General features: G+C 38.1%; 1 protein-coding gene across 1 annotated transcript; it reads right to left on the reverse strand.

Moving 5' to 3' along the window:
* Positions 1-381: 381 nt before the first annotated feature.
* LOC107702381 (2-hydroxyacylsphingosine 1-beta-galactosyltransferase-like) lies at positions 382-26,352 on the reverse strand. Its single transcript, XM_016504682.1, has 6 exons — positions 26,003-26,352; positions 17,578-18,404; positions 12,053-12,195; positions 8,882-8,958; positions 3,359-3,578; positions 382-1,784 (listed from the first exon to the last, which is right to left on the reverse strand). Exons 2-6 carry the CDS (start codon positions 18,400-18,402, stop codon positions 1,424-1,426), a joined length of 1,626 nt encoding a protein of 541 aa, XP_016360168.1. The 5' UTR covers positions 18,403-18,404; positions 26,003-26,352; the 3' UTR covers positions 382-1,423.
* Between the last annotated feature and the right edge of the window lie 470 nt (positions 26,353-26,822).

Consider the following 26,822-nt stretch of genomic DNA (forward strand, 5'->3'; position numbering starts at 1 on the left):
GATTTTATAACAGGTTGTCCAGTGGCATTTATTTAAAATAAAACCTCTGAGGCTGAGAATGCACTTTAACGCACAAATAATTTGCAGAAGTTCTGTTTATTGCCACCTCAAAACACCTGGTGAAAAGTCACACAACTAAATGTTAGACTGACATGTTACCAAAATATTGCCTTTCACAGAATTTCCAGTGATGTAAATGGCTAAAGGTTAAAAGAACCAGTAGAGCAACATGGGAAATGTTAATTACAGTACCAAATTCCTCCAGGTCACTCATTGATTTGTGGGAACATGTCAGCAAACGATCTTTTGCATTGATAACAACACTCGTCTGATACATATTCGAATAAAAATGTAGTTTGCCATGGGAAATGTTAATTACAGTACCAAATTCCTCCAGGTCACTCATTGATTTGTGGGAACATGTCAGCAAACGATCTTTTGCATTCATAACAACACTCGTCTGATACATATTCGAATAAAAATGTAGTTTGTTTGGGACATTTCGAGACACACACAGTCACTCACGCGTAACTGCTATATACCCCCCACCCCCCTAAAATGTTCCTCTTAAGCATGATTTGCTTAATAAAATAAACCATTCAGTAAAGATGACTGCAGTGAGGAAGAATTTAAACTTCAGAACATAAACATCCATGAAGCAACACAATAGTATGGGTATACCAGTATACTGGCTCCTACTGTAGTTTCCAAAATTATTGTAAATAGAAGCAAGTTTTCAAGTTTAACTATCCCTATCAAAATCTCTAGCATTTTGCATAGCTAGCATAACTAGCAACATTAACTAGTGCAGATTTGTGTCTACAAGGAATGAAGTTGTATGTTAGCAGAACAAAAAGCATATTAAAGATTAAGGCAAGGCTGGCAACATAAACACTAGCAAATATGCTAGCTTGCTAGCACTGCTAACATCCAAGAATTAATATTCCTGAAGAAATGAAAACAGAGTAGGGACGGAGTGCGTGAAACATAAATATAGAACATAAATTAAAATCAGCGCACAACAGTGCACAAAAAAGTATGACATTTCTATAAATAGACATAGATCTCTGTTGTATTTGGATGTAGTAAAACCTGATGATAGCTTCTTGTTAAAAACGTTAATTTCTAAACTTCAAAACTGTTGCTTTTTCCACAAGGATAAACTCAACATTCAGGACCACAACTGAACATTAATGCCATTCAACAGGGGCTGGGGTGACATCCTCAGGAACTTTCCATTTATGTTTTCTGGTTTCCTTCCATTCTTCCTTACTTTGGCTTCACACTTACAGTTTGTTGTTATAATGGTTGGTTTGTTTCTTTATTGACCCATATATTTATTTCCTGGATAGGCCCTGCTTTGAGTGAAGAGTAGTTAATTCCTCTCTTTAGTGAAGCGTTAGTGTTGATTTCTCCTAGTGCTTTACTTTAGTTTCTTCTCCGTACTTCTAACATGGCCATTTCTTTTGTGCTTGCCATTTGGAATTCCATTATGACAATATCCGTTCACCTTCTCTGCCGGAGATGAACCGCGCACCACTCGTGATTGGATGCACTTGCCTATTCGGTATAGCAAGTAGCCAAGGAGAAGCAGGCACACTCCTATCACCACAACGACGTCCAATAAGAAGTACTGGTAGGTGGGGATCTCATAGACTGTAGAGCGGAGATGGTCGGCGCCACGATGACGGAGTATATAGCTAATCCAGTAAACCGCCCGGCTCACTGGATGACCAGGCTGATCTTTATGAATCTGAGACAGCAACTGTGCTCGCTCACGATACCTTATTAGAAAGAGAGATGGAGAGGTTTCAAAACATCTGGGACAGCACATATATTTCACCAACAGGATGTTGATCTTGACATAAAGGCCACAAGAAGGCACTGTTCCATAGTCTCTCTTCTTGATCTGTAATTCAGGTTCGAAGTTCCATGAAAACTATCAGCAGGCAACTTAATCACGGATCTATGGAAGCCCGTTTTCGCAACTGAATAAAAATTGTAAAAAAGATTATTGCGACTTTTTATCTCACAATTCTAACTTTTTTCACAGAATTGTGAAATACAAACTCGCAATTGCAAGTTATAAAGTCAGAATTGCGAGATATAAACTCACAATTCTGACTTTTTTTCTCAGAATTGCGTGATATAAACTCGCAATTGCGAGTTAAAAAGTTGCAATTCTGAGAAATAAAGTCAGAACTGCGAGATATAAACTCGTAATTTTGACTTTTTCTCGCAATTGCGAGTTTATATCTCGCAATTCGGACTTTTTTTCTCGCAATTCTGACTTTATAACACACAATTGAGAGTTATAAAGTCAGAATTGCGTGATATAAAATCGCAATTGCGAGTTAAAGTCCAATTTTGAGGGAGGGGGGACTGATATGTTCTCAGAATTGCGAGTTTATATCTCACAATTCGGACTTTATAACTCGCAGTTGCGTGTTATAAAGTCAGAATTGCGAGATATAAACTCGCAATTCTGAGAAAAAAGTCAGAATTGTGAGATAAAAAGTCGCAATTACCTTTTTTATTTTTTATTTAGTGTCAGAAACGGGCTTCCATACGGATCTGATCTTCACATTTTTGTAAATGCAAATCAAAACAATTAGTTACCGTATTGACCTGAATATAAGACAATGTTTTTTTCTTGGAAATACATCTGAAAAAACGTGGTCGTCTTATATTCAGGGTCTAGACTTTGACATGTCAATAATACACCCACAACAATAGGTGGCGCCAAATACGCATAAAACGAGTGTGCCATGAAATACGTAATGTAATGCGTGTTTTAAAGATCGCGAGTAAAAACAAAAGAAAAAGAAAACCTTACAGCTGCATGAGTCTTTACTGTCACGTTAGCCTGATGACCAATCCACCTTCCACTTTGATTTTATGTGAAAAAAAACAGCTTGGACATTCGGCTAAATATCTCTTTTTGTGTTCTCCACAAGAAAGAAAGTCATACAGGTTTGGAAATACATGAGGGTAAGTAAAGGAGAATGTTCATTTTGGGGTGAACTGAATTTTAATACAGCTAAACCCCTAAAATTCAGTCTGTAGAATACAATGTTTTTTAGGCTACATTACTCTTTGGCTTCCTCGGATTTGTTAAAGCACTATGGATCTGCAAATATTGACACCATTGCGGGGTCTTCAATAGGTCCTGTTAATCATTAAACTTGAGTAACCCCAATTCCACAGTCATTAAAGATTAACTCGGCTCTGTGTGTGAGGGTTTGGATTTGTATTACCTGTTTTTTAACAGACGTTTTACAATGACTGAAGATAGTGTGTGTGTGTTTATGTGTGCTTAATTCACTTTATTCAGGCATTTTATACACATGTGAATTACCTTTTGTCTGTAATGATATTAACCATGGCAGTGTAAAGGTCTTCTTCACTCATCCTTTTCCACTCAAGCATTATGCCCATGCCTTTGGCCTGAACTCGCATCATGGTGTCATAGTGATCTCCAAACAGCGGAACACCCACCACGGGCACACCGTGATACATGGCCTCATAGATGCTGTTCAAGCCCCCGTGGCTCAAGAAGGCCCGTGTGTTTGTGTGGCCTGTAGGTGAATAAGAGATGGAGTGTGAGAGAAAAGACAACTATTATTGAAAAATGTGCAATTTTTCAATTTTTTGTTGCTGCATAGTAATCATTGTTTAACTCTTTCCCCGCCAGCGTTTTTTTTAAAAGTTGCCAGCCGCCAGCAGCGTTTTTTATCATTTTCACAAAATTTTCATGGCACTCAGAATATTTTGTTGTATGAATATCTGAACATGCAATGTGTCAAAAGAAAGAACAGACCCTCTGCTTAAAAAAAAAAAAGTTTTATATAGTTTCATGCATTATTTTTTTATCAACTCTTGAATGTGGGTACGTTTTAAAAAAAACATTTTGAACAAAAAGCTGAGAAAACCATATTTTTGTCAAAGACTACTTCTGGACAGTGGTGGACGAAGTACATAAATCAAGTACTTGAGTAAAAGTGCAAATACGTATAATAAAATATTACTCCAGTAAAAGTACTCCTTTTTCAATTTTACTCGAGTGAAAGTACAAAAGTACTCGTGAGAATGAGGCCTGAAGTTAGGAAGAACATTTTAAGGAAAATATCATATTTTCATAATGATTTTTTTCTTCTCAAGTGGTGTAAAAACACCCCTGGCCAAATGCTCCCGGAGGGCATCACTTCCCACTTTGATAATTACTGTAGTTACCATGTTCTGAACATCACATCCTTTCTTTTTCCCTCAGATGTAATCTATCTAGGTGGTTGAATAAAAATATTTGGACTTTATATCTAAAAATTACCTCAACTTAGCACCAGCAAGCTTGTTAGCTAGACAGTTAGCATCAGCTAACACTATTTACTTATTTTCAGTATGGTTATGAATAAACATTCATATCTGTCTACTCGGCTAGTTAATCCAAACAATATAAAAATGTATACTGTTGATAAACAATATAAAAACAGACGTCACATAGGGCTAAATGCATAGCATTTTAATAAAACTGTTAACGTTACGTCAGCGGGGAATATGAACGTGCATGAATTATTTTATTTAGTCTGTGCTATTTTAATGTTTCGTTTTTTTTTTTTTACCTAAAATAGAGACACACGGAAAAAAAAACAAAAAACAAAAAAGAAAAGGGAAAGAAAAATAAATAAATAATAAATATCTTTTTTTATCAAAATAAAATATAACATCTCTTTTTCTTATATTAATTTTAGATCCACTCAACATAGTAAATAAATATTCAACATCAATCCAGAAATATTGAACATACATACATTCAAAAAAAAGATGCAAAACAGTCTCTACATGCATTCCACAAAAAGCACAAAATTCAGAGAGATCAGCTCTGTATCTCTTGAGAAACTGGTTAGTTGGATAAATTATATGTATAATTTTAAAGTAAACTTCACTAACTTTATTTGTGACACAGAATTTGTCCGTTTAATAAGATCTCTTTTTTAAATGTTGATTGATTAGATTCACTAAATCCCTTTAAAAGTCTCACAAATCCTGCTGGTATTGCATCAATTACAATACTACATTCACGCGGAGGTATTGGAATACCAAATTTCTCTAAAAATTCAGTATATGGAAGTAAATATCCTTCATTATTTATCAACTGTGAGACCATTAGAATACCATTTTTAACCCAATTAGTATAGAAAATTGATTTGTTCTTATATTTAACATATTTATTATTCCAAATTATCTGCCTATGGGGAGAGAAATTATGTTTGTATATAAGAATCCAATTTAAAAGAGCCTGTCTATGAAAATTAGATAACTTAATGGGGAGTTTGTTGACCTCAAAATCACACTTCAAAAGAAACTCTACGCCTCCAACTTTTTCAAAAATACGATTTGGAATTATATACCATATCTCATCTTTATGTTTAATATAATGTTTTATCCAGTTCAGCTTGAAAATTGTATTAGACGTAACAAAATCAAGCACATTCAAACCTCATACGAATTACATAAATTATTTTTATTTAAATAGTGAGGCTTGTTTTTCCATATGAAATTAAATAGAGTTGAATCAATTTTTTTAATCTAATCTAATACTTTAGCAGGATAGATTAAATGAGATAATCCCTCGGTTTTGGACAAAAGAATCCTACCTTTGAGTGATAAATCCCTCATGAGCCACATATCAAATTTCTTTTTAGTTTTCAACATAAGGGGTTGGAAATTAGATTGTAAGCTGTTTGAAAAGAATCAGTTCATTCTTGAATCAGACACCGCTTCTGCGTGTCAGAGCACGTGATATATTATAAGGAGTAACGATATGTTTTATGAAATGTAGTGAAGTAAAAAGTACGATCTTATGCTTTGGAATGTAGTGAAGTAAAAGTTACTCAAAATAAAACGACTCCAGTAAAGTACAGATACTTGAAAAATGTACTTAAGTACACTAACGAAGTAAAGCTACTCCGTTACTGTCCACCACTGCTTCTGGATGGGATTCAGAACAATGATCAAAACATAGATGGAGTCATTCGCTTCCATCAATGTAGCCAAAGCTTCACAGTCCTAAACCACTTCCTGTATCAACATTTCATTTGGTAACATTAGGCAGTTTTGATTTATATGCTGTTTGATGATCACATTATATGCATATGTTTACATACGCGATCGCTTGTATCTGCTTCTTCTCCACCTGTGTTTTGTTTCAGAGATTCAGTACTCTCAGTACTCTCAGAAGACATGCAACAGCATGCAACAGCGCCTCCTACCATACACCAGTGATAACGCGGAAAGCCAGAAAAGTGGCGGGGAAAGAGTTAAATGTGGTATTTTGAGTGAGACTATAGTAACAACATTAACATTAATATGGTAACATTAATAACTATGGTTTCTTTAATACAAACTATAATATTCGCTATGAAATATAGCACTAAACTAGATTTAATAGCAGAAAATTAGATTTTTACATTTTCAAAAGAAAATACAAGCGGTCTCGTCCATGCAAAACCTGCCACTACAGTACGTTGCTAGGGTGCTCTGGGTGGTTGCCAGTGCATTTCTACACAGTTGCTAAGGTACTCCAAAGCTGCATCCCAATTCAGAGTCAGCATCCTTTGAAGGCTGCATTCAAAGTCTGATGGCGTCATTGAGGTGCAACGAAGGCTTTCCCAATTCTAAGGCTCCTTCAAATGTGGCCTTGAAATGCATCCTTGGTTTCCCACACAACAAAGGATACAACTAATGGATCCTTTGGGGCCCAGACTATCCTGAGATTCATTGCGCACTGATGACGACAGGATTTTTTGAGAGAAAATGTCGGACTACAATTTTAAGTGTAAGTATTGGGTTTCAACTTACTTGACTATTTAACAATACAAATATATATAATATAAAATAAAATAAAAAAACTTTGAAGTGGTTCAAATGTTGACTTATAATTTACTAAGATGAGATATATAGTTTTTACTCTTAATTATGTATCAGGGTGACAATACTCCTGTTTTGTTTTCAGATTGCTGAATATACAGTAATATTCAACAATGAGTCCACCCCTATAATATTCTCACACCTAGATATGACTTGGGCCCCTCTTTCAGTTTATCATCCGCCAGTTTGAATGCTTAGAAAAGTAAAGGCACACCTCTTGTTGATAAGTGATTAGAGGTATCATTCATGTACATGGCATAAACAGTGAGATGAGTTACATACCAAATATTAATATTGGGGATTTTATATTCAGACAATAGTGATAAGTGCCTCACAAATAGTGACATAATTCTATTAAAATAAAGGTTAACAAGATCGATCTAATAGTAAGCAGTTCTTTATTCAGTTGCTTCTGTGTGAACATGAGCCACTCCTGGCCTTTACACTCATCCCTCCCTAATGTGAACGGAGTGAAGTGACAACAATTTCTCCTCTTCACTCCAAGCATTCAATAATCACTCCGCTCCAGCTCCAGCTCCAGCTCCGCTCCGGGTTCAGCATTTCCCACTCCTCGCTCAACTGATCAGAAACGCCTTTGCTCCATGACAAAATTTGTGGCTAAAGTATTTCAGTATTTTTTTGAAATATCACAAAGCTCTGTTCAGAAATTATATTAAATGAAAAATTCATACACAATACTAGAAAAATAGTTTAACATTAAATGACTGTTTAATTCAGTTGTCTATGCAGCGTCTCTCAGCTATGGCAAAGCTGAGGGTTGTAGTTACTTCAGAAACAGAAAGAATATGCAGTAACTTTTCCGTTTTTAAGCTGATAATTCACAGGACAGCGTTGACAATAATTTTTGCCACTCCTGAATGTTTTTATGTGCGTGCGATCTGTGCGTTATGTGCGAGCTTGTGTGTTGTGTGCATGCGTGCAGCAATGTAGCAGCACATTAGTTTAGAGCGAAGATTAACTACCTGTACAATAAACTGTTTAAAATGTGAATTCACCCAATTAATATTGAGTATCCACATGCTCCAATCAAACATGCTTGAGATTTAACTTCCCACACTCGTCCATCGCCTTCATTATAACATTCACCTTCATCTGCCAAGCTAGTTAATGATGTTTAATGCGTGAATTCCTGATAAAATGCAGTTATATTATGGGCTGTTGGCATTAATTGTGCTCGTGATGGAGCAGTAGTGGAGCGCTCTCGGAGCGAGTGAAAACCCCGACGCTTCGACTTTCAAAAAATCCACTCCTTGCTCCAGTCAAAAATCACTCCGCTCCACTCCTCGCTCTGCTCCCACTCCACGCCGCTCATATATACCCTATACATGCTAACACTTCTTCCTCTGAATGAGTCACAATGAACAAAGAGTTTTATTGACCTTTCAGAGTCACCAGTTGTACATATTGTACCCTTATATCTCTTTCAAAATACATTTAAAGACACATAGGAAAATCAAAGGGACATTTGCATACGATTTTGTAAAATTATCCGAGGTTTCTTACGGATGGGGTGGGGTGCGTACAGTATCACTCCCTCACCGGTACTAACATGATAAAGCTGCATACAGTGTGTGTAAGTGCATTTCAGGCTCTGATTAAAAATGGAATTTAAACTGTTGTTTATTGTGACAGTGTTGACCATGGGTCACTGATCTTGAAGTTCAGTCCAGCTGATCTTTAGACAAGTAAGTGTTTGTTTTGAATAGCTGAGGGTCCTTAGAGAAGAAATGCCTTGGGTCCATTCTGTCTACCGACTTTGTGTATCAGACTTTTTTTCTTGTCGTTATCTCTGGTTGGCAATCCAGAGCAATCCAAACTCAAAGCACAGGATGCATCAACTAGGTCATCAGAGAACAGGAAGTTTTTCAAACTTCATACGCATTTCTTAGAATTCAGAAATGTCCTATTTAGTGAGAGATAGGATGATACGTACCCAACAGGTCGTTCTGTGGCATCCACTCCACTAGTTTAGTATTGTTGCCAAGATTGGAAGGAGGAACTCCAGAGAACCTGCAGAGAAATTGAACTCCGTAAGATGCAGGAAGCTCTTTTTAAAAAAATCTAGGGCTATAGTGGATGAGACAATCATCAGTTGATAAGAATGAATAATTGGTTAGTTATTCAAAGCATCATAGATATGAGTGAGATCAGGGGAGTGAGGTATTTTTTGGAAAGGAAAAGCACATTAGAGACCGAGTATGAGAGAGACAGAGACCATATATTTTGCATGCATATCAGATTAATAAAAATTTTAAAAAACGTACATTTAGAAGGCAAATATAAAGAAAAAAGACGAAAGACAATCAGCCAGCAATAGAAAACCAGATGGTTTCCTTCTACCTTATAAAGTCTCCAATGAAGATTTTTTAAATGTTTCTGCAGTAATGCATGACATATATTACATATAAACATGGTAGTTATACTACATATAAACATTAAGTTTGATGAATACAACAAGAGATACAACCATTGTACTTTTGAGAAAGGCATTGAAGGCAACACGAAACTGTATTCGCAACCTATTTGATTATGTAAAGTGATGGATTTCCAAATGAAACAGAATATTCAAAGAGCAAAAACAATGTAGGATGGGACCTGCATGTTGAAGTAAATTATTGTGGTAACTATTAGCAACATAATTGAAAGGCTGCTTTACCTACAGCGGTAGCCTAAAACAATGCCTAAATAGCTATTGTATAATGCTATTGGTTAGCATTTTTTGCTGACCACATGGCCTAATTGACATCAGCAAAAAAAGGGAATTCTTTTCACATTACGAGGACAAACAATTTTTCTTTAAAGCATGCACTGATAAACGGAGTACAAAAACACCAGGAACACACACCACTGCTCAAAAGTATGGGGTCGGTAGGATTGATTTGAAAAGAATGCTAATTATAAGAAATGTTACTTGAGCATGTGATTTCATGTTGGCTTTAAGAAATAAATACTCACACATCTGCTAAATAACTAATTAAACTAACAATACAACAAGAGTTCTTCAGTGGAGATTAAATGAAGCCCTCATCGTCAAGTCTGGCTTGAGATTTAGTCAAGATCTGTCACTTGTAAGCAAACACACACAACCTAAAGGCCAGTATGCGCCAAACCTAATGACAAACATTCTACAGTTACTAAGAAACCCGACAGCAGTCAGTGACTCTAATTACCATTACTATAATCTATGCACAGTGTGAGAGAGAAAGAGTTGAGACCATATGTTCATGACTTCATGTCTGAATACGTAACAAGAGTGGTATATTGTTGAGGCTCACAGAAGTGTGTCCATCTATCTGTACAGTATATGCACAGAATGTGTTTGTGTTCCCTGGGCATTTCCGCTCCCAACAGTGTCCTCATTAGTAAAGACTTGCCTTGGCACATTTGCATGAACACAAGAAAGCAACTGAGATTATATGGCATGACTACGGGAGTCATGACAATATGAGTGCATATGACAACAAAAGGTGCTCCTATTTATAAGCATGCAAGTTCACTTAGGAAAAGCTAAAGAGGAAAGAACCATAAAAGGACGTTTAAATGTAAGCATAGAGAAAGAAAATTAATCCAATGGGAAAGTTTACATGCACATGTGATATATTTTTGAGCTGGGCTAACTCATAAGAGCATTACCTTTCAAAACCTACATTATTTTATAAATTCTGCTTTATATAAAGCCATTTCAATATTAATACAGTATTTAAAGCAAATAAATCATCCCCTTAAAAATGAAAAAATTGCCATTTAGTAACCCTCATGCGGTTCCAAACATGCTTTACTTTATTTCTTCCATGGTAGGAAATTTGTGGTTGCTCTTTTCCATGCAATGAATCCCTTATGGTGACTGAGGCTTTCCAGCTTTACTGATGGCAAAATTAGCATTATTAATATATAAAAGTGGTTCTATATGTGTAGTAAAGTTCAATTTTCAACTATTCCTCACACAAAGCTATAATATGGCTTTAGATGACTTGCAATATAGCTCATAAGTTGTACTGTATGCACTATGCACCACTTTTTGTAACTGTATGGAAAAATGAACCAGTGCAATTCTTTATCATTTCTGTCTTTGTGTTCCACAGAAATAAAGTCCAACAGTTTTCTGACACGAGTGCAAAGTAAATAATGACAGAATTTTCATTTTTAGGCGACTGACCCCTATAGAATTATACATTAAAAAAATGAAGGTGGGGGTTTCAAAAGCCATTTGTAAACCATTTTATTATAGTATTTGTCTCTGAGCCTCCAGTGGGCAATTGATGTTGAAAAGACATGAAATTGACATCAAAATTGACGTCAAAAAACAGGTCGAATATGTAAATCAAACTGACGTCAAAAACTTGACATGACATTGATTTGATGTAAACTGAACAGCAAACATATTGGCCTACATATACATTAAACCAGTTTCAGTGTGGGATTAACTTCCTATTTTCACCTAATTACCACTGGAAGAAACTGCCAAACCAAACTGAATTTAAAATGATGTTACAGCATCTTGATCAAGTTTTGACTGGTATTTGACGTCAAATTGGTATCAATGTGCCCGCTAGGTATTGTATTGAATGTGTATTTTTGTTAGAGAGAAGGTTTTAAACTATTACAATACAACAAACCAAAATATCAAATGATGATCAGAATAATCCTTACATTTTTTTATTGTTTTTTCATGATCATGACTTATGTACCACCATCTCAGAGGATCAAATGTCCCTCCACTGCCAACAAAGGATGAAGATTGATTGGGATTTAAAACAAACATACTGAGATTCATCATAATTATTGACAACACTCTCAGTAAATTACAAGTGAATCTGTACAATGCTTTAGTCCGAAATGAATTCATCAAGTTTTGCTTTTAGAAACCATTGGAAAGTCTAACGAAACCATCATTTTGAATGAGGGTTTACAGGTTTGGAAATAGAAAACAAAATAGTTAGTTGTAGCCACAACTAACTTATCAGTGACCCACCACCACAGTTCAGTTCCCAATGGATACTATGTGATAGAATAAGCTATAATGGAGAGATACGCAGGTGATTTGATCTGTTGGCAAAATGGTTCACTGATCACATGAAAGAGGAAATGAATAGAATGGCAGTACCTCCAGATGACTCTCTGGGGAAGACGGCTCAAGGCTCCTGCAAGTTTCCGAGCAATGTCATCTGACAGATACTTGACTCCTGCACCAAACGATACCACTACGAAACCATGTTCATCTGTATCCTTCACCCAGGCTTCAAACTCCTGTACACATACACAGATCAAATACACAGTTCAACAATCTATGAAATTTGTGCTGACTATATTCACAAGACAAAGCAATTCAACGTTATATGGAAATCAAAATTAGCATCTAAATAAAATGGTTCTGTCTGATTTGTAAATATAATTTCATTTGAATACATTAAGTTAAACGTAAAAAGGGACTAGAAATATCTCCAGAAAATAACAGCTGCACATAAATACCACTGTATTTGAATCTGGTAATTATTCAGTACCATAGTACGCATCAAAGTATTACCATCTGATAGTAAGCACTTTGAACAGAAGAGAACAGAAAGTTTGTTAAACACTTGATTTATGAGTCCGTGCTTTTGTAAGCATGCAATAAAATGGCTGAAGAATGCAACTTATTATCGGAGTATCAGTGTTCACCAGCACATTGCTATATAGTTTGACTTAAAGGGACATTACATACAACTTTTAATTTCCAAACAAGTGAAAACATGCGTTTCATAATATTAAATGGTTTTAAGGTGTGGACATTTCTCAAGCTACTTTACCTTTGACAGAGACACATTTCATGTTTAGAAATCCCTCAACCTGAAAAGAAATCATGATCAAGATTTCTCAAAAACCTTTTATGTCAACCATATGCCGTTTTCAGTGGTAAGTGCTATGCCACCACAATGGAAAATGAAATAAATGTGATGTACAAATGTCAGTGTCTTTTTTTAGAGCTGTGTAAATTAAACTTTGACCAGGTGTGTCAAACACATTTTAGATCAAGGGCCAGACTGGACAAAACCTCAGGTTGTGCGGGTTGATTTTTTTTTTTATGTATTAAACCTTGGTACATCCATGGAGAGCAATCTGGAGCATATAGAGCGCAGAATCACTTTATCCTGCTTTAATTACCAATATTGGGGTAATTCAAAAAGGAAGATTACTTAGATTACATACTGTACACATGTAGTTAATATACGCATTCAAAAATCACAGAATATTAACAGAACAAAAATACTGACAAGAAAAAGAAAAGCCTTCATTGCTCTTGGCTGGATTTCGTATTAAAAGATAACCTTAGCTTTAATAAGCCACCTAAAGCAGAACAATAACACAAAGTTAAATATAAAAGGAGAAACTGTATGACTAATATTAAACTCCAAAATGGGAAAATGAACTAGACTGCTCTGGGACAGTTGTGACAGCCAAAGATATTTTGTTATTTTGATCAGATAATTCTATGATGAAGCAACAGCAAGTCATTTGAGTGTATGAAAATATTCTGTCATCACATTCAACACGTCTCCAACTTCTGGTAAATAAAAAATCTGATGAATGCTTATTCATCTTGCTCATTCAGTTATGATAGTAATGACGCATGATGATGATTTTTGGTTTAACTTTGGAATAATATTTAAATTAATTTTACAAACTAAAAGCTTGAATAACCTATGAAGACTACAGTATATTTTTATTTACATACACAGCAATAAACACAGTTTTATTATTATAGCCATAGCAAGTTTTATATCTAATTATAGCCATAAAATTCAAATATTACATATGAATATTTACTGAGATTGTGTACAGATGTTTTCAGTCTTTTAACTTTGAGGACCTAATGACGACAATGTCGGTAACCCAGTAACTCTCACACAATATGTGCAAATTACCAGAAAAGGGACATAATGATACTATCTGTAAAAAACTGTTTACATGGAGTAAACATTGGCAACACATAACCAGAAGTTCATCCACCTAGAAAAGCATTCCCACAAAAAAGGGTTATTTAGACAAATTTACAGCTCAAATTATGAACCTAAATTATTATAGCGTAATACAAGTAATAAGTGCTAAACCAAAAACATGAGCTTGACATTTTCACTTTTTAATTAGTTTTAAATCGTTGGTTCATATTTTTGAGATTTAGCTTTTGATTGTTATATTATAACATTGCTTACATCAGTGGTTCCCAAACCTGTCCTGGAGGCCCCCCTGCTCTGCACCTTTTGTATGTCTCCCTTATCTAACACACCTGATTCCACTCATCAGCTCGTTAGTAGAGACTGCAATAACTAAATTGGGTGTCTGATTAGGGAGACATACAAAATGTGCAGGGCAGGGGGTCCTCCAGGACAGGTTTGGGAACCACTGGCTTACATATTCAAAAAATGTCAAATAAAATTCTAAGATGAGTATGGCTTTGTGTTAGCATTTAGTGCATTGTTAGCACTGTAGTGCAATTGTTAGCACACACAAAATGAATGGTGCTAATTAGACTTAGAGCCTTTAGCCTTTTGTGTTAGCAGTTAGCATAGCTTCAGATTGAGCAGGTTTTTGTCTAAGACCTGCTTTTTCGCTGTTTGAGGGAGTCCAGCTGCAGCTGAACAGCCTGCATTGGCCTGGCACTGACTGTCCGCTCCTCACACTGGTCTCAGTGTCCTTCATACACACCCGACAATTGGCACATTTACACACACTCACACACCCTGCACTGACAAACACACTATTTGCATTATGGCTCCACAGCATACAATGAGGCCATTTGGGCCCTTGGTATTCCAAAAGTGCAAGCTTAGGTTCAGAACCCCCACTCCTATTCAGTGGACAGCTCTGCACAACCATCCGGACTGATAAGAGCAGCCTTTGTGAGCATAACACCCTGGTGCAAAATCAAGACTTCATATTATTGAGCTGTTAAACGAGCCTAACACAGAGGTAATAATGACTCAAATACACTGGATATTCTCTTAATGTTTATATAGCCACTTGTCACCACACCCGGCCTAATGGTTTTTAAACTGGAAAGGTGACCTAGGTCACTTGTTTGAGGGAGTGGGATGTGGGATTTTTGAGGTTGGCCATTTTGTATGAGGCCAAGTGAAAAATGAGGTTCCTGTGTCAGTCGATCCCCATATCAGCACATGATGTAATTTTCTTGCCATTAATGAACTCAAGCATCAAAAGCACTGCATGTGCACACAATGCATTTACTGAAAGAACAAGGGAACTTTGGAATATAAATTGTAACTGTAGTCTCAACAGAGGATTGTGGAGCAAACAAACAACAACAACAACAAAAAAAAAGGTTGTTGTTTAAACTGATCCAAATATACAGCTCATAAGCTTTCCATTTAGAACATGAACTAGTAGGCAATGAAAAGATACGCTGATAATTATTTACATGCTATGGATAAATGGGTGACAACAACATTCTGTACTAATTTGTCTAAACACTAAAAACTGAAATCATTTATTTTAAATGCAAAATTTAGACATCAAATTATAATGTACAGTATGTAAAATGGCTATTTTTATATTTGATAAATATTACATTTTACAGTTTTATTAAATTAACAGTGTTTTCAAAGATTAACTTTAAATGAGTGTTAGACAATGGCAAAGGTAATCTAAATGTACAAATGTCCCTTTAAGGGTATTGCCCCTGTGACAAGTTGTTGTACCCTTAACGGTACCATTTTTGCACATTTTCTCTGACAGTGAACACTACCGTGGCCAAGTAGTCCATAGCACAACAAAATGTAAAAAACAACATAATTTTACAACATTATGCCACAACCCAACGGAATCCAGCCACAACAAAACTCGTCTTTCTCAGCCACCACAGAGGGTGGGCTAAACCTAACACTAGGCTAACACAGCTCATGTGTTCATAAAAAGAATGGTACATTCAAAACGGTTCAAAATTTGGATTTCATTAGACCATTACTTCCCGTATACAGCCTGAATGTTAGCTTTAACACACTCTCAATGGTGGCTGAGAAGCATCACCACAAAATGAGCTGAGTGCACAATAGCTGGCTTTGTGTGTATTGCCCCATATGCAAAATTCAAATGTTCATAAAAAAAGATTGGTACAGTAAAACTGTTCAATATTTAGATTTCATTATGCCATTATCCCTAGCATTAACCACTTGCACGAATCAGACTTATCAAGCAATAGGGCAGCTCAGTGTTATTTTGTTAGAGCATTAAACAGTGCCAGTATCTAGATTTTAGTGCAACCTTGAAGAAGGCTGAGAAAGGTCAACTACAACTGACTGGCTCGTTCAACTGTAGTAATTAATATATGTGAATTACTAGTGGCCATAAAAAAGACTGGAACAATAAAAACTGTTCAAAATTGATTCATTAAATCATTGGAAACTGCATTGCACCCCAATGTCAGATTTATCGCATCTTTACAGATGGCAGAAAAATGACTCAGCTGATTGAACTTAAAGGGATAGTTCACCCAAAAATGAAAATTACCCCATGATTTACTCCCCCGCAAACCATCCTAGGTTTATATGTTCTTCTTTCAGATGAATACAATCAGTTATATTAAAAAATGTCTTGGCTCTTCCAAGCTTTATAATGGCAGTGAATGGTGGTCAAGATTTTGAAGCCCAAAAAGTGCATCCATCCACCATAAAAAAGTGCTCCACACTGCTCCGGGGGGTTAATAAAGGCCTTCTGATGCGAAGCAATGCGTTTGTGTAATAAAAATATCCATATTTAAAACTTCATAAACATAACTGTCATACATGCATTCACGAGAGAGTGGCATTCCAGCGGATGACGTAGGACATAGGTGTAGTGTAAGCTCTGGTGAGAAGTGAACATGGAAGCGCAGAGGAGTGAGCAAAACAAAACACCGGTCAAGAATTAGAAGTACAAAATTAGGATTTGTAAAGAAAAATGTCAGAGGATTTCGATATAAGCCAAGAGGAGACTGGTTTTCCTTAGCTGTAAACAAAACTTGGTTCTCGCAAGACTAGCATATTCTCACCGGAGCTTACGCTACGCCTACGTCCTATGTCATCCACTGGAACGCCACTCTCTCGTAACCGCGCAATTTAAACCCCCAGAGCCGTGTGGAGCACTTTTTATGATGGATGGATGGACTTTTTTGGGCTTCAAAATCTCGACCACCATTCACTGCCATTATAAAGCTTGGAAAGGCCAGGACATTTTTTTATATAACTCTGATTGTATTCGTCTGACAGAAGAAAGTCATATACACCTAGGATGGCTTGAAGTTGAGGAAATCATGGGGTCATTTTAATTTTTGGGTTAACTCTCCCTTTAAGGAAGCGCCACGTTATTTAAAGGGGAGGTTTACACATCAACAAGTAACTAATGAGTAAATAGTTGAATTTAGCATTGTGATAGTAGTTGGTTAAGTACACTAATGCGCAAGAGCATTTCCATATGTTCGTTTCCGTTGTGTTGTAGCTTGATTCCACTGTAAAGTTATGCTTGCTTTTTAAATTATGTTGTGCACTAATGAGCCATCGTAGCATTATCTTGTGCATACCTGAAAGTGATACCACAAAAAAATGCCAAAAGTAACAATGTTTAGAGAATGTTTTAAATATAATAGCACTTGTTTCTTACCTGTGGCAAGGAGCTGGGGGGTTTGGTGAGGATGCCACCTACATAGACAACATGTGGCAGAGTGGGTCGTGGGAACTCGAGCGCCAAGTCAGTACACAGCATCCAGAGTCGACTATTCTGAACTAGATCATGCATGGACACAGATGGCTGGATGTTGTATTTCCTCATGATGCGATCATACTTGGGCAGAACCAGGAACTGGACACCAAATCTGGAAACCAGGTACACTGCTGTGTTAGCTACCCGTTGGAACAATGACATACGGTCTGTTAATAGAGAGTTAAATTCTGGGACGTAAGACAGGGGTGCTGGTGCCCCAACTTCCGCAGGGTACCACAGTCCTGTGCTGAATACTGCGTACTGGACACCCAGGATGTGAGCTATGACAAATCCACACATTTCATTAGGATCAACGAGCAGGAGGTCAAACTGTTCACGTTTTAGCTGCTCCATGACAGAAGCACTCCCAACAACAGCATCACAGTTTTGAGAATAATGGTCAAGGATGTCGAAAAGCTCCAGTGCTGTGAGACGCCCTGAGAAAATGTTGTGAACTTTTGATTGGAGGAAGTCGTCGGCTGAGGTGCTGTTGAAGATTCCAGGGTAGCGCTGGAGACGATAATGGTTGGAAGGTGGGACCTCGCGACCTTCGGAGACCAGGAAGACTGTGTCGTGGCCCTCAGCATGGAGAGCAGAGGCCAGGGTCTTAAAAATATAAAGGTGGCTCTCAAACATAATTGGAGGAACCACCACAATCTTAGCTGCCCAGGAGAAACTCGCTGTTAAACACCACAGCAATGTGGCAAGCAGGAAAAAAGCCTTCATGACTGCAAAAAGAAAGACAACAAATGATTAGAGATACTTCTATCTATCATTGACCCTTGTACTGAGCAACTACACAAATCAATACTTGAGTGTAAGCATTTTAGCATCCATGAAAGCATAACTAAGGGCCTGTTACAATATTAGGAATGCTAAACAAACCTATCCCCAAACTGAAAATCCATTGTGGTCTTCTGTTAATTCAACCGTTAATTCAATCACAAAACCATAAATGGAATTAATGGTAGTTGTTACCTTCCCTCCCAATCCCCTACAATACATCCAGGGATGTAACGCTCCGGTTACTTACGTAAAATCGGTTCCCTGAGATAAGGACATGAGTGTTGCGTTAACACGCTATGGGGAAACTCCTGTTTACTCTGATACTGAAGCCTGATTTGATCTCGTTCGTGTAGCTGTACAAACCAAAGGCGCTTCAACCCGCCAAAAGGGTTAAAGCCGACTGCAATATAAGTCGCCTCTGAATACCATTTCATCACAATCTTTCGACTGAAGTGACAGTCATCGACTCACCTACAGCCTTATAGCACGGCAGCCTATGAAACGCTCGTTGCCTTATCTCAGGGAACCGAGGTTACGTAAGTAACCGGAGAGTTCCCTTTCGAACGGTCTCTCCCATTGCGTTAACACTCAATGGGGAACAAATCCAATCGCACCGTGCTATAAGCAAGTGCAGAACGAAGCCGCTCTGCGAACCCAACCCCGGAGCGCCCATATTGAGGGCTCCTGTAAGCATGAGCTAATAATGAGACCCAAGCCGCTAGGCTGAGGACTACATAACATGACCTTTCCTACTTACAAAGGGGGTTAGGTATATTAAGCTGACAAAATCCGTGCCAGCAGGGCAGCGACGACCAGCTGGCGGCCACACAGATATCACAGAAATTCTGCTGGACCAAACCCAGGAGGAGGCCATCCCTCTGGTGGAGTGGGCCCTCACTCCTATAGGACACTGTAAGCCCACGGAAGCATAACAGGACTATAGCATTGACTATCCAGCGAGATTGGCAGCCCTTTAGAGTGGCCTCCGAAGCATACAAAGAGCTGCTCTGAGTGGCAAAATGTGACAGAGCGCTCAACATACACTCTAAGGCAGTGTTTCCCAACCGGGGTGCCGCCTGTCGAGAGCAGGGGTGCCGTGTAAAAAAAATCTTTTTAAATTTCCAAAGGGTGCCGCGACTAAAAAAAGGTTGGGAAACACTGCTCTAAGGGCCCGAACAGGGCAGAGTGGATTAGGACCCTGCTCACCTTCTGAATTGGGGAGCGCTAGAAGGGTGGTGACTTTCCAAGCCTGAAGCCGGATGGCAAGTAGTCGAGTTTTCTCAGACTCATCCATGGTGTGGAGAAGCTTGGCCTGGAGCACCGCCATCATATAAAGTGCTGTGCCAACCTGGCCAGCCGCTGAATAAGCCCTGTTCTCTAGGGCTGAGGATGTCCTGCAGGGCTTAGATGGATGCGCTGCATGGACTTTTAACCCCAAGGCCGATAGAGGGCACAGATGCACAGCGACCACCTCTTCCAGAGGGGGGAGCTTGCTATAACCTCGTTCTTCAGCGCCGTCAACAATGGTGAGAGCGACAGAATTGGAAGAATTGACATGTGCCGAGTAGGGGGTGTGCCACATCCTGGTGAGCTCCTCATGAACTGTCGAAAGGAACGGGACAGGCCGCTGGTGGGAGGATTGTTGACGGCGCCCTTTCAGGTACCACTCATCAAGGAGGCCGTGGGCAGGCTCTTCTGGAGCCGACCAAGCCAGGCTGAGATCCTCCACAGTCTTGGTTAGAATGCGGATCATCTCGCTGTCCACACTGGGCCATGTTGTCTGCGTCGGACTAAGGGTGTCGGGGTCTTCGCCAGAACACACCCACGCTTCCGCATCTGAAGCTGTCAATGACAGAGTCATCCATGACAGCTTCCTCCTTAGATCCACCGAAGGAAATCATGCCGCTCGCAGCTGACGAGGGGCGTTGATCCTCACGTGTGAAGAACACGGGTGAATTGAGGCATTGAGGGGAGAGTGAAGCACGCGGGACCTGTGCCGGCGGGATTTCACTCGAGCCCAGTGTTTGAGCCCTGCTGCGCCGCTGTTTCTTCCTCCTAGGGGTCCGTGAGCGGAGAAGGGCAAGACTTATGTTCTCGCAGTGAGAACATTCCATCTCGGTGAGTGCAGCCTCTGTGTGGGCACTGCCCAGACAGGCGACGCACTCACCGTGCCCATCTGCACCCCTGCACAAGCCACATTCGTGGTGCGACATTTCCAACAACGTCGCAGTGGAAATTTGTTCTGAAATATGCTCTTTTAAAAGCTGATGGCCGCAGGGGAAGGCGTCCAGCTTCTTCTGCTGCCGGTGGATTCTTTTCACGGCGGTGAGCAGGAGGCTGAGCTTCTTTCTTCTCTTTGGCTTCCTGCTTGCAGAGTCAGCGAGGAGATGATCTTCGTTGCTAAAGGAGAAAATTCTGACGAAATGGCACTCAGACCCGACTTATATATCAGTCTGCTTCACCCCTTTTGGCGGGTTGAAGCACCATCAGTTCATGCAGCTACACGAACGTGATCAAATCAGGCTTCAGTATCAGAGTAAACAGGAGTTTCCCCATAGAGTGTTAACGCAATGGGAGAGACCAATCAAAAGGGAACAGTGGTGTTAGCCTTTTGTTTTACCTGTTAACATAGCCTCAGAATGACCAAGAGTTTTTTTAGCTACATAATGAATTGGCCAAATTAGCAACCTCTGACTGATATTAAGTACTATTGTATGAGCTAAACCTGAAGTGCTGGAAAAATAGTTGTTATTAACTGTTGTTGTTAATGATTGTTACTAATTTTACTGCATTTGTTATTTTTTGAGCTCTGACAATTCACCTGAATCACAGCTTCATAGCACCCTTTACATAGTCATAAAAGTGCAAATCTTCTAAATCTAAAGTAGTTACAGAGCATTTCAGCTCAAATACAAAGGGATAGCATTTAGAATCAGTGACTGATTCAACCCGCCGGTCCAAGACACACACTGTGTTCTCTGTGTGTCTGAGAAAATGTGCGTCATAACTGAGGTTGTATGTGTGGGCCTATGATACTGTGGATTGTTTCCTTTAATATAATGAGCAAAGTTCACTGCGCTTTCTGCAAACATAAACTTACACACACATTCAACTCACTTTACCTTTACACACATATTTCACACATCATGCTCCCAACTATACTGAAACGTTTATGGGTTGTTTACACAGTGCCCAATTCCTATTTATTTTTCCAAATATGATCTTTAGGCCTGGTTAAAATAATCAAGGCAAGTTTTCCCACACTCTTTTCAACCAGCTGAACACAAGGAAGAATTATATTTCAGAATTTTAATTTATATGTAGCAATTTAACAAAATACAATAATGAACAACAATATTTACCTATATATACATTACCGTTTGGGGTCAGTTTGATTTTTTGTTGTTGTTGTTGTTGAAAGAATTAATGCTTCTATTCAGCAAGGACAAGTAAATAGATCAAAAGTGACATTAAAGATTATTCAATTGTTACAAAAACTTATATTTCGAATAAATGCTGTTCTCTTGGAATTCCACATTTTAGAATGATTTCTGAAGTGACACTGAAGACTGGAGTAATGATGCTGAAATTTCAGGTTTGCCATCACAGGAATAAATTATATTTCAAAATATATTCAAATAGGAAACGGTTTTAAATTGTAATAATGTTTCACAATATTACTGTTTTCGCTGTATTAAATAAATTCAGGTATCATGAGTGTGTTAAATAAAATCAGCCATTGAGAGAATTCTTTCAAAAACATTTTTTTTTTTAACGTACTCCCGCCAAACTTTTAAACTGCAGAATATGTTTAATATATGAATAATGTCACACAGGAACTAGCATGAACATTTTCGAATGATGACACAAATTAATCTTTGAGAGATGGTTTGAACTGATTCATGGAAGTTACTCAAACTTATCAAATCTTTTTTTCATTTTTGCTTCTGAAGTTTAAATCATCAAATCTCTCTTTTAACATTTCATGCTTCTAAGTCATAAGACTATTCTAATTACATGTAAATTAAAAATGTATAGTTGTAAGAGCCTTAAAAATACAATGAATCAATAACAATGACCAATTTAGCTCTGGTGCCCAGGAAACACCTGCATGCCTTAGCAGCCCTAGAGTTTAATAACATGTTTTAAACACAATCCCTAAGGCTTTGGTGTTCTCGTCTGTCATCTCTTTAGTCTCACAACTTAATTAAAGCACTTAACCTACAGCAGGTCATGAGCCTGGGGATCCAATAAACAGGTGTATGTCAATGTGTGAAAGGAGAAAGACAAAGATGCACATAAAGAACAAAAAGGTAAAGGGAAAGTGTACTTTTTATTCTGTTCAGAAATTATGTCTCCACATTGTCTCTAAGGCAGACAGGACCCTGAGTGGTCTGCGTTTGGGCGTTCATCCAAATGAGGTTTGCCACATTTCTCTTCCGTCAGATAGCTAAAACAACAGTGCTGCATGGAAAAACCCTCCCTAAAAACAAAAGCAATGTCCCTGACAGTAAAAGTGGAAGCTATGAATCTTGCTGTTGTGTTTAAGGCTTACAAACCGCTCCCAAAATTATATAGAAGGACTGTCCTTAAATAATAAGGCATGTCAAATCGAGTGTGTTGAATAAATCTATGAAACCCCTAATGTTACCTGTAAATACCAAACAGGTGTCTAGTGGTGTTCAGACACAGTGAAGCTGTGATGTTTTCCGGGCCATATAAGCCAGCTGTTGAGGTAAATTTCCCATTTCTTTTGCTTTTAAATGACGGCTGTTGTTTCTAACGTGACCCTTCCACCATTTGGCTCTCTCAGTTTCAGGTGGGCTATCACTATTACAACCTTTTTATACCAGAATGTTGACGGTTGCCATGGCAACCCGGCCAGAGTCAAGCTGTACCCTAGCAACGTCATAGCTTGTATTACTAATGGACGGTTCAGGTTTCCCTGCCTATCAGAATGGAGAATCATTCGCTATTAAACACATGGAAAACGTAGAGATGAACGATAGAACCAATAATGTGATCGCACTGTTATTTAGGCTGCCACACAAACATCACCTGATAAAATTAGATTCTCCTGATTAATCCATACTATTCTAAACTTATTTTACAATGCATTAAACTGCATTGAAATTCAACCAATATTCCCTTTCGTGACCAATACAATATTGCTTTACGACAATTCTAACTACATGATCATTAGACTAAAACAATAAAAACATAACATATTACTATTTTACAAATATTTATACCGATTAATATTGTTGTTATCATAACTTCTGGGATCTAAATGGCCAAAAAAAGTGAATATTGGATGAATAAACGCCCAGGTTTTGATGTCATAGCCAAAAGCTTGGAGTAATATTAATTTGTTTGCCATGTAGGTTAAGACCTGCGTACTTTTAGGAAAACAATATTATACTTAAGGGTGTTTGTGATTTAGCACTATTTCATCTCTTTATGTATTCATTAAACAGACAGTAACATATTTTTACGAGAAACACTGAATTTTACATTTAAAGTGCATGTGTCAGACTAAAAGCAGATGAACAGGAACTTTCTAGGAGTCAGGGGTTATCTACATAAGTAGGCATAGCTAGATGTTATCATCATGGCATTTTACATGCCTTAAAGACGCATTAACACATGAGCATTTTGGTCACGTGACACATTATGATGATTGTGATACCTGATAAGGGAGAATGAACACCCAGACAATCAAAGAGCAAATACAAACAGCTCATACAGTGTGATCAGAGCGAATGTGTATTAGGGGTGTCTGGGTTTCTCTAACCATAATGGTGGATTTCCCTGCTCATGAAAACAAGCTTTTTATATTCATCAAACAAGGCATATTTTATGTGCTTTTTGTTTTATTTTTGATACTTTAAGACTGAATAAATAGTACACGATTCATAAAATCAGCTGTGGTGAACTGACCGTGATAGGCCTTTTTCTGCTAAATTAGGCAACAAATGAACTTATCAAAATCTCGAATGTTTCACTATGGTCACACAAATGAAATAGGCCTACTTGGCGTCCAGTAACAACCTCATTAGAACCTTACATAGTAGAAAGATTATGCTACTTAACTCAGTTGGAGCTTAATGAACAAACCCCCATCTAAGACCCCCACTAAAGACACTACATACCTGGAAAAAATGACGTTAGTGAGAATAAGCGATTGGCTAATGGATGCTTTGCGTGTGGTTCAGAGAGTTCGAATGGACTTTTAATATGCAAAGGAATGCAAAAGCCACTAGGCCACATCCTTTTCAAGGAAAAGATGTCCTCTATTCACAAGAGGACAAAACAGCTGATCATATCTTACGGTACTAATCCAAATGTCATGGAAAACAGATAAGATTGGTGTGTGTATAAAAATAATATCTCACACAAAGAGTGAAGGAGAAATATCTGTTCAAAACCAAATGATCAACAAAACCATAAAAACCCAGCCACATTAGACTTCTGCGATCACACCTTTTCTGATTAAACCTATACTTTTCTCTAGAATTTCACACCATATACACACAGGTATCATGACAGTCGATTGTAAAGTGGAGTCCAAGCAGCAGGTGCTCATGGAGCAAAAGACTTTAAACTGGTCTAACAGGATCTTCCCTTCCCCCTGCCACACACATACACACATTTACTAAATCAAACATCTTTCTCGAGAAATTAGAGCTGTATGTGTGGTATAAGTGGTGAGAGTTTTTCATATTACTTTTTTATTCTTATTAATTTTTTTGCATTACATTAAAAGGGACACTCACCCAGCACTAAAGTGAGGACTGGAGGATGTATCAATTTTTAGTGATCGATCTTGAGGAAAAATTTAACTGTGCATGGCATTAATATTAGCACAACCGTGCTTGCATTCACCCAGGTTGAGCATGCTCATTTTTTGGCCTGGATCTATTAAGTTATGTACACATGCTCTATAATGAAACGATTATCAATTTTTCAAAGTAGCTTATGTAAATTTTATGTTTTGATCATTTTTTATATTTTGGCATTACCATTTGTTTTTATTTGTTTTATATCTTAACTATAGTATTAAATTATACATATTTGAAAAAAACTTTGTCTACATAATGAGTGTAGCATAACCATGCATGCAGGTAGCCATGTTGTTGGCAAGAAAGCCATAAAACAGAGAAGACCCCTTTAAACCCTCATGGCTGTGTCAAGGTCATTAAGGTTTTTTTTTTTTACATCTTAATGAAAAAAAACAGGGTTTTGGTCAAGGCAAATGGGGAAACTATTTAAAAACATCATGTGACAGGTACTCGGTTATACCATGATAGGCTACTGTATTATAGAAAAGCCCTATCATGAACTCGAGCCTCAAAACATGTTACATGCAGCAGTGCGAGCCTTTTAAATGTCAGTCATCTCCTTAAAATAACCCAGAACCCAAAGGGCACGCCTAAGTGTACTCTGCCTGGAAAAATAGCGAAGGCTCATTTATCCGCACTCACTGAATGTTGCGAGTAACACCTGTCTCTAAACTGAAACACCGCCCTTCGCCGCTTACCTGTACAGGTGAACCCGGTAGATCGGTGTCCGAAAGTCTGAAATTCACGTCCCCTCGCTCTCCTGAGCTTCTGACACTTTTACATAAATCCACAAATGGTGTTGGACGGTTAAAACTGCCCCGTTTGCCACAACAGGCGAGGTGGTTTTCCCAATGGCAATGAGATGGGGCGTTGTGTATCAGAACTCCAGGGAGGGCGGGATATGCGAAACCTCAGTTCACACAGCCACTGCAGGGAGTGGTCGAGCAGTGTAAACGCTAGAACAATAGAAAGACTTCGGCCTTCCCTCAAATCCCACGAGAAGCGTCAGGTGCGTCGTTTGCTCTTTCGATACAGGTATATTTGCATTTGAGGTGCGTCATCACGCGCGCTTGTATTTAGGCAGAGCTGTGCTATAAATATGACTCACAGGGATCACTGACACAACTTCTGAAGATAATAAACATCATTCCACCTTTAACGTCAACTAAACAATACTCGCTAACAATAGGCTATGTTGAGTGCCTACTAGTTGTTTACAGGCTATAGTTAAAAAAAAGAAATCGAAAATTAAGCGTTCTGTTATGATAATGTTAAGGACCAGCTCACAATACTTGTTAAAACTTCATTTTCACGAGTTCCTAAGTTAAGCAGCCCACTAATGTAGTCCCTAAAATAAGTTTTCAAAGCATAAAAGTGAAAACTTTTGAAATAAACAGAATAATTTTCCACCAAAAGTTCATAGTTCTTAGATGAAGGTGGGTACAGGCCATTTTTTTACAGGACAAATGACGCCTTTGTGTTTATGCGCGTGCGTGTTAGTGAGAGAGGAAGAAAGAG

The sequence above is a fragment of the Sinocyclocheilus anshuiensis genome, unplaced genomic scaffold (genome assembly GCF_001515605.1).
Source record: "Sinocyclocheilus anshuiensis isolate Anshui unplaced genomic scaffold, SAMN03320099.WGS_v1.1 scaffold86, whole genome shotgun sequence".
NCBI lineage: Eukaryota > Metazoa > Chordata > Actinopteri > Cypriniformes > Cyprinidae > Sinocyclocheilus > Sinocyclocheilus anshuiensis.